The 7,077-nt window shown below is 30.1% G+C and overlaps 1 protein-coding gene across 2 annotated transcripts; it reads right to left on the bottom strand.

The window, feature by feature from the left end:
• Nucleotides 1-3,032: 3,032 nt before the first annotated feature.
• On the bottom strand, nt 3,033-6,424 carry LOC110994838 (dual specificity protein phosphatase 13). 2 transcript variants are annotated; one of them, XM_022261716.2, is made up of 5 exons: nt 6,194-6,423; nt 5,740-5,817; nt 5,414-5,544; nt 5,109-5,335; nt 3,033-4,954 (listed from the first exon to the last, which is right to left on the bottom strand). In XM_022261716.2, the coding sequence occupies exons 1-5, from the start codon at nt 6,209-6,211 to the stop codon at nt 4,755-4,757; spliced, it is 654 nt and encodes a 217-aa protein (XP_022117408.2). In that variant the 5' UTR covers nt 6,212-6,423; the 3' UTR covers nt 3,033-4,754. The 2 variants fall into 2 exon arrangements, with proteins under 2 accessions (XP_022117408.2, XP_022117409.2); XM_022261717.2 differs by lacking the exon at nt 5,740-5,817 and having other exon boundaries at nt 6,194-6,424.
• Between the last annotated feature and the right edge of the window lie 653 nt (nt 6,425-7,077).

The following is a 7,077-nucleotide window of genomic DNA, read 5'->3' as shown; positions in this document are numbered from 1 at the left end:
CAATGTATTGGATTTGACATCATAGTCACAGATTATCTTAAATTACGTCAATATTCGTGAAATTTTACCTTTGAATAAAAATAAACGTAAATTATATTCGTATAGTCCGCGCCACGACTCATTGCCGACGGGAACCCTGGAACTAAATTAGACATCTCCGCCCAGTGTTGCCAACTTAGTGGATATTCCACTAGATCTGGTTGTGTAGATATACGTTCTAGCAGGCGAATTTTGGTTTTAGTGGCTAGTGGATTTTTCTGGTGGTTTAGTTTGTTTCATTCAGTGATAGTGAAATTCAAGACACAACTGATAGCGATCCTGATATTATGGAACTAAATCACGATGACCATACTTATTATAAAAAAAAACATATGTGCAATTCACACATGGTAGAAGTGAAACCTTCAAAAACATTTTTTTTATTATTAATCATATATAAATTAATCATTTTCCATTATCTAAATGTGTGTGTTCTTTTAAAACAGTATATTTTAATGATAAATTTTAATTTATAAGTTTAATATAAATTTTTAATTTGGGAAAAACTAAAACATCGAAAGTTTGAAATTCGATCAAATGAAAAAGCGGCAGTAAAGAGAGGCTGTATAATGCCTGCTATCTCATTTTCTCCCACGTTAAATCATATGATGAATTGATGTTTCTGTCTCTCTTTACCGCTGCATCCGGTTTGAAATCACGACGATTCGAAAGAAGTTTATCTATCTCATTTTCTCCCACGTTAAATCATATGAATAATGTTTCTGTCTCTTTTTACTGTCGCTTTTTCGTTGCATCCGGTTTGAAATCACAACGATTCTAAAGAAGTTTCACTTCAAAAATCTGGTAATGAATTAAAAATTGATGAAAAGTACATAATTTTTTTTTATAAATCTTAATTTTTATCTATGCCTTATTTATGTTATGTTGGGGTAAAATACGTCTAGCACTAGCAACATCTTAGTACACCGCACTAGCGCCGCGTCCATCGGCAATGAGTGGTGGCGCGGACTCTAATTCGAGATTTAGCTTCTAAGTAGGGTTCTCGTAGTATGTCAAAACGAATTAAATTTATAGTACGTTACGCATAGAAATTGCATTAAAAGTAAGAGATGCCACTTAAATATATGATTCGAAAAAAATATAAGTATATGGGTAAATGAGATGCCTAATTCACAATTATCTTCTTTTTAACTTGGTTAGTTTTCTATATATGACTAACTTCTTCTTCTTCACAAAAACTAAACTAAAACATATTGTACCTACTTGTATAAATACTATACTTTGCTTGAAATACCAAATATGGTATTTATTAAGTAAAGCTAGGTCATGAGACGGTAATTACGTATTGCGATTGTAAATGGTCAGAAACGAGAGTGCCGATCCGGGAAACTCAAGGTATATTAATTAATAGTAAGCTGCAAGTTTGAGCGATCAATAAACTCCAGTTTCATTTGCCATCTAAAGTATTGTAGCGTATCGTAGATACGCACTAAAAATATAATAATATATAACGTATCTACGATACGCTACAGTATGTTTACTTTTGTAGATAAAGTGAAAAAGTGGACGAACCGTTGACCAAAGATCCAGACAATTTTACGAATTGATCACTGGTTAGGCAGAATATAATTATATAATGTTCGTACTGAGAATGTTTTGTTTTCTTTGTAGAATCTGACCGTAATATAATATATGAATGCCTTCCGTTGCGCAACCTCGACAGCTAGTTTTTTAACACGTTCCACCTTATTGTGATATGTTTCAGATATCCCTCCTCTTCCCCAAGCATTTATGCTATAAGTAAGCAGGAATTAGGTGGGAGTGTAGGAAATAGTTTTAATGCCGTCTACTTCGCTACTAGCTAGCTAGCAGTACATTAAAGATTCCTGAAGGATTTAAAATTCCTGATTCGCGAGCACCGTATATCGTTGTCCTTCTTCCAAATCATAAATATCAAACAGAGATCATCTTAATTGTAAAAATAATCTTAATTATTGTAATAAAAAATAATAGTTACCGCTCCACAATTTATTTCTATGGACTATACAAATATCGACTTCATCCTTATTTTTTTAAAGACAGAAGGGTGACCGGTGAAGAACACCGTATTGTTTTCTGCCATTGAAAATTATCTGTATTTTAATTTTATACCTATTCTGTATTTACAAATCTATAGTATAGATATATATATATAGTTTATTCCTTCCGTGAGTTTTTAGTTGGTAGCGTTATAATAACTTTATAAATTTTAAGTTATTTGTTCCTTACGAAGTTTCAAATAACGAAATTTACTTAAAACATTGCATTCTCATATAAAATGTTAAGGTTTTTAAGGCCGTCATGTGTTCAACCCACAAAATTACTTACTAGGTTTTACACTAAAATTGTGATGACTGACGATGGATCAACAATAGTAGCATTACACAAGGACCAAGAGTTTCCGTATGAATTTTCTAAACCTTTACCAGAAGAAATTACTGAAGATAAGTCAGTTCTTAGGATGTCTGATTATTCTGAGGTTAAGCGTGTTTTTAAAGAAATGAAACCAGAATTTGCAAGGCAGCAATTATCCTCGTTAACTCTGACGACTCAACATCGTTGGTTCCCTAGATCTAGAGACAAGAAAGCCAAGAAGACAGAAATGAATCGACCCTATTTATAAGTATACAGTTCTTTTATATAGTATGTATAAATTTAGTAATAAATATGGTGTAAGTAGGATATAGAATTTCAAAATAGTCGCCGTTGATAATTAAATGTTATTAATATGACTGCAAAGAGTTTTTTTTTTCTCAGGTACTGGTACAGGTAATTTGTATAAATGACTCTGGTGTGTAAAAATATATACCTTGTATTGCTTTCAACAATTTGAAACTTATATTTAAGTGCAAACTCAATGGGTCTAAAAACTTCCATACCTCAAAATTCTGTCATATCACATATTATAAGAATATTATATTTTACAAATTTCATTTTATTAAGGTTATTTAAGTCTAGAGATGGTGGCTTATTGACACTGTAATTATAAAAACTGATTATTTCTATCTTTATTCAGTTAAAATGTAATACATCATAACAATCTTTTAAAAGCACACAGTATAAATTATATTGAAAGGATTATACAGGGTTATTAACAATATAACTTAATGATAATATTTTGCACTAAATTCTTTGCCACCTGGAGAGTAAAGTGATTAAATTAATACTACTGTCTCCAAATAACACTGTATGTAATTTTTAAGCAGCTATTAGTAAATGTAAAGTTTTGCATGAACATTCTTAGCTTAATGCTCCTAAAGCAGTGTATATTATATTTTTCATAAACATATATTGTTTAAGAAATGGTGAAGTTATAGGGTAAATTAACATCATTACACTATATATATGTACTGATTAAAATAAGACTAGTCAGTTTACAACTTTAGTGATTATTTAAAAACCATCTAGCTAGTTTTCTAAAATATTTTTGGTGGTTTATCACAGAGTTTTTATGTAAAAAATATTATTTTCCTTTTATGGATATATAAGGTTTGCAACCTAACTTAATTAATGCTCAATCTAGTATAGATCTATAAAATGATACAAAAAATAAGTTGTAGATCAATTCTTCAGATATTTTCTAGCAAATCTAAATAAATAATTTACTAGTATTACAAAAAATTGATTATTCTAATACATAATGTGAAATATCACAATGTTAACAATTAAAAAAAAACATACATTTTAAGATTCATCTTTTCATGTGGAAAAGTAATAATTAATCAATATAATTTATTAAATACATTGTCATTAGTTTTGATTTTTCTTACAACCAAATCATGTTACATACTTTAATAGAAAAACATGAGTTACTAACTCATCACTTATTTATTTCAATGAATGTTGTTAGTGAAATCTTATTTAAGAATAGAATAATTTCAAGAACAGCATCTTCACACATAATGAAGTCATGTGTTGGCTACAAGCCAAATTTTACACCTTGACATAATGTTTAAAGGGCAATGACATTCATGTTGCCTCAACAGTCGGCATGCATATTTCTGAAAAGCATAAATCATCCAAGATCTTATCAAGCCACAATCATAAATGCCAGTCTTTAAATTCTTCACTACATGTTTGAATATGCCAATTTTATACTAAACAGAAATCCATTAACTGTGGACTATTATTGTATTTCTATATAATGATCCATTTCATGGTATTTTATTTCAATAAATTAAATATAACAATTATGTTATTGTGAAAATACTACCCTCTTTTACATTTAAGGCTAGACAATTGTACTATAGTTGAATAGAATACTTTTTATTTTATAACCCTTGTAACATATCAATTTAATTTTTGGCTGATTAAGTTTTACAAATGACTAGTTAGCACAAGTCTGTATGGTAACAACAGTTTCTTTTTTAAAGTAATAAAAACCTTTCTCTACTTTCCAAAAATAGCTCTTCTTAAATGGGAATAACCCACCAAGTGAAATTGATTTTGTTAGGTAAAAATTATACTCTTTATCTATACATACTTACTTTCGTAAAACATAAACAAATTTCTATCCTATCTGCATACTGTGTTAGTACTTAAAACTATGGTACTAATTTTTTTTAAAGTTCAAAGTGTTGTCACAAACTTTATTGTTCTCTGTCTCATTATCAATGATAGCGACTTGAATATGTTCTGTCTAAGCTGCGTACACGAAGATGTTGTGAGCTAAAGTTGTATGGTAGACTGAGAACTGATTCAAGTGGGGTTTGCTGTCAGCGAATTCTACATACACGCAATTCCCTGTCCAGGTCCCTCAATTGACGAATAAACCCTTCATTGGGATGAATATCACGACGAGAACGAACCAAAGCTAAAGCTTCAGACAAAGTCATGCCTCTCTTGATCATGAGGAAAGCAAGAGCACAAGTGGCTGACCGTGATACTCCCATAAAGCAATGTACCAACACACGACCTTGAAAAATAGTTAATGCTCTTAAATTACAAATACATAGAAATAAAATGCTATTTGATTACATATTTAAAAAATGTCACAGGTCAATAAAAAAATTCAATATTAAATATATTAAAAAATAATTGTTTAAATTAAAATATTAATATTTACTTACCCCCTCTTGAAATTCCTTCATCAATAAAATTTGCAGCAATGTGGAAGTACTTTGATATGTCAGTAGATGGAAGATCCATAAGTTGAAAGCCTTTATAGCGAAGACCAGGACAATCTCGATAATATAAATGATCAGTGTCTACTTGCGTGTAGCGCTTGCCTTCAGCAGTATTTAATACATAGTTAATACCCATGCGCTTTAAAAATGCTTTGTCTTTTGCAGCAACCCTAGAGATATCAGAAAAAGTATTTTAATTTATCAGAAAGTTTGGAATAATAACAAAAAATACAAACTAAAGTACTCACGCATCTCCAACAAACAATCCTGGATACACTTCATTTAAATCAGGTGTTGGTGTGTAGGAAACCCCATCCAATCCACTAGTTCTGTATGTTGATAAAGAGCTCAAGACAGATGATTGGGATCCCCCATACATCTGTTGATGACATATCATGTCTTTAATAATCATTCATGAGACAACTAGAAAATATTTCACTAAAAGATTTACATACAATTATTATCATTGAACACTACTTTTTCAGTTTATTTAGTATTATTGAAATTTTATATATCATTCAAAGGTAGAGAGAAAAACAACACACATAATATTTAAATACTTTGTAATAAATACCGTTGGACTTCTTAGATGTGATCCTACACGCAGGTCTTTAGAAGTACTGTATGTATGATATCTCGGGTATAGTGAAAACTGCCAATAAATTGAATAATTTTACCAAATATTAATGTGTTTAATTAACACAGTGCTTTAATAATGTATTTGATGAAGTACAGACTTTTTTATATTAAGCTTTATATAGAACAAAATCTAAACACAAGGTTCTGTAATATTATAGTAGTAATAAATTATACAACTGAAAAATATATTTATTAAAAAAACGAAGTATCAATTACGTCGCAGTAAAATGATATGCCTCCTTTAAATGGCTCATAGTGTCGACTGTCGACCTTGACGCAATAACTATTATACTATATAAATAGGTCCGAACTAAAAAAATATTCTATAATTAATTTAACATTTTAAGAAAGCAGCAAGAAAAAGTGAGAATTCTATAAATAATACTTACGGAATCCCTGTAACTCATCTTGGATCTTAGACAAATTAATTATAATAATCTGAAGCCTTCCAGACTCTAAGATGATAAAAAATACACGATTAAATATTCGTTTATAATTTTTATAAGAGTAAAATCAATTAAATTCACGAATCACTTATATACTAATTCTGAATAAAATTTTAAATTTGAAACATGATAGAAATTGTGAATTTTAAATAATGGTACTTGTTACTCAAAGACAACTGACAACTGACAACCCGAAGTAGCATAGAGATTAGTGCCTAGGAATTTGACATTAGCTCACGCCTTGCCACTTGACCATTTCCATATAAATTCGTTTGACGTTTTGTCACGCTTGTGGCAATGGGATTTTGTCTGTCTTACTTAAAAATATAATTAAAGGTTTAGATTTACATGTATAAATAAGCAGTGTGGTGCATTGGGATGAGACACAAAATGCCTTATCGGAAGTGTATGTAGTATGGGATGTTCTATCTTGTTATAAATCACAACCCATTTTTATCTTTGCTCAAGTGGTATATTTCTTCACAAACTACAGTAATTAATCCAAATTCTTATAGAAACGCTCAAGGAAAAACATACACTCGTCTTAAAAGTCTGTTCTGACTGACGTCTGTTTTATTCTTTTCTTAGTGTCCTGTATTTTTATTTATGTTGCCACATTCATCAAAATCTTATAGAAAATACGACACAATATAATTAGTATGTACATTTTTAGTGCGTATCTACGATACGCTGCAGTAGAAAGTCGAGTACTAAATGTATATTTTGTATGAAAATGATAGTTCGTGTCTACAGTCGGTACCCTAGGCCAAATTACAAGTTTAGTTTTCGACTTTCTAGTTTCTACATACCGTTAGAGCATCTTGACT

Source organism: Pieris rapae, chromosome 1 (genome assembly GCF_905147795.1).
Source record: "Pieris rapae chromosome 1, ilPieRapa1.1, whole genome shotgun sequence".
Classification (NCBI taxonomy): Eukaryota; Metazoa; Arthropoda; class Insecta; order Lepidoptera; family Pieridae; genus Pieris; species Pieris rapae.
The sequence above is the reverse complement of the archived record's forward strand: the minus strand, read 5'-3'. Positions and strand labels throughout refer to the sequence as shown.

Bases quoted from the DNA above. Each gene is read 5' to 3' on its own strand.
- LOC110994838 (XM_022261716.2), bottom strand. The intron at 5,336-5,413 runs GTGAGTACTTTA...TGATATCTCTAG, and splicing joins GGATTGTTTGTTGGAGATGC to GGTTGCTGCAAAAGACAAAG. The intron at 4,955-5,108 runs GTAAGTAAATAT...CTATTTTTCAAG, and splicing joins TGAAGGAATTTCAAGAGGGG to GTCGTGTGTTGGTACATTGC.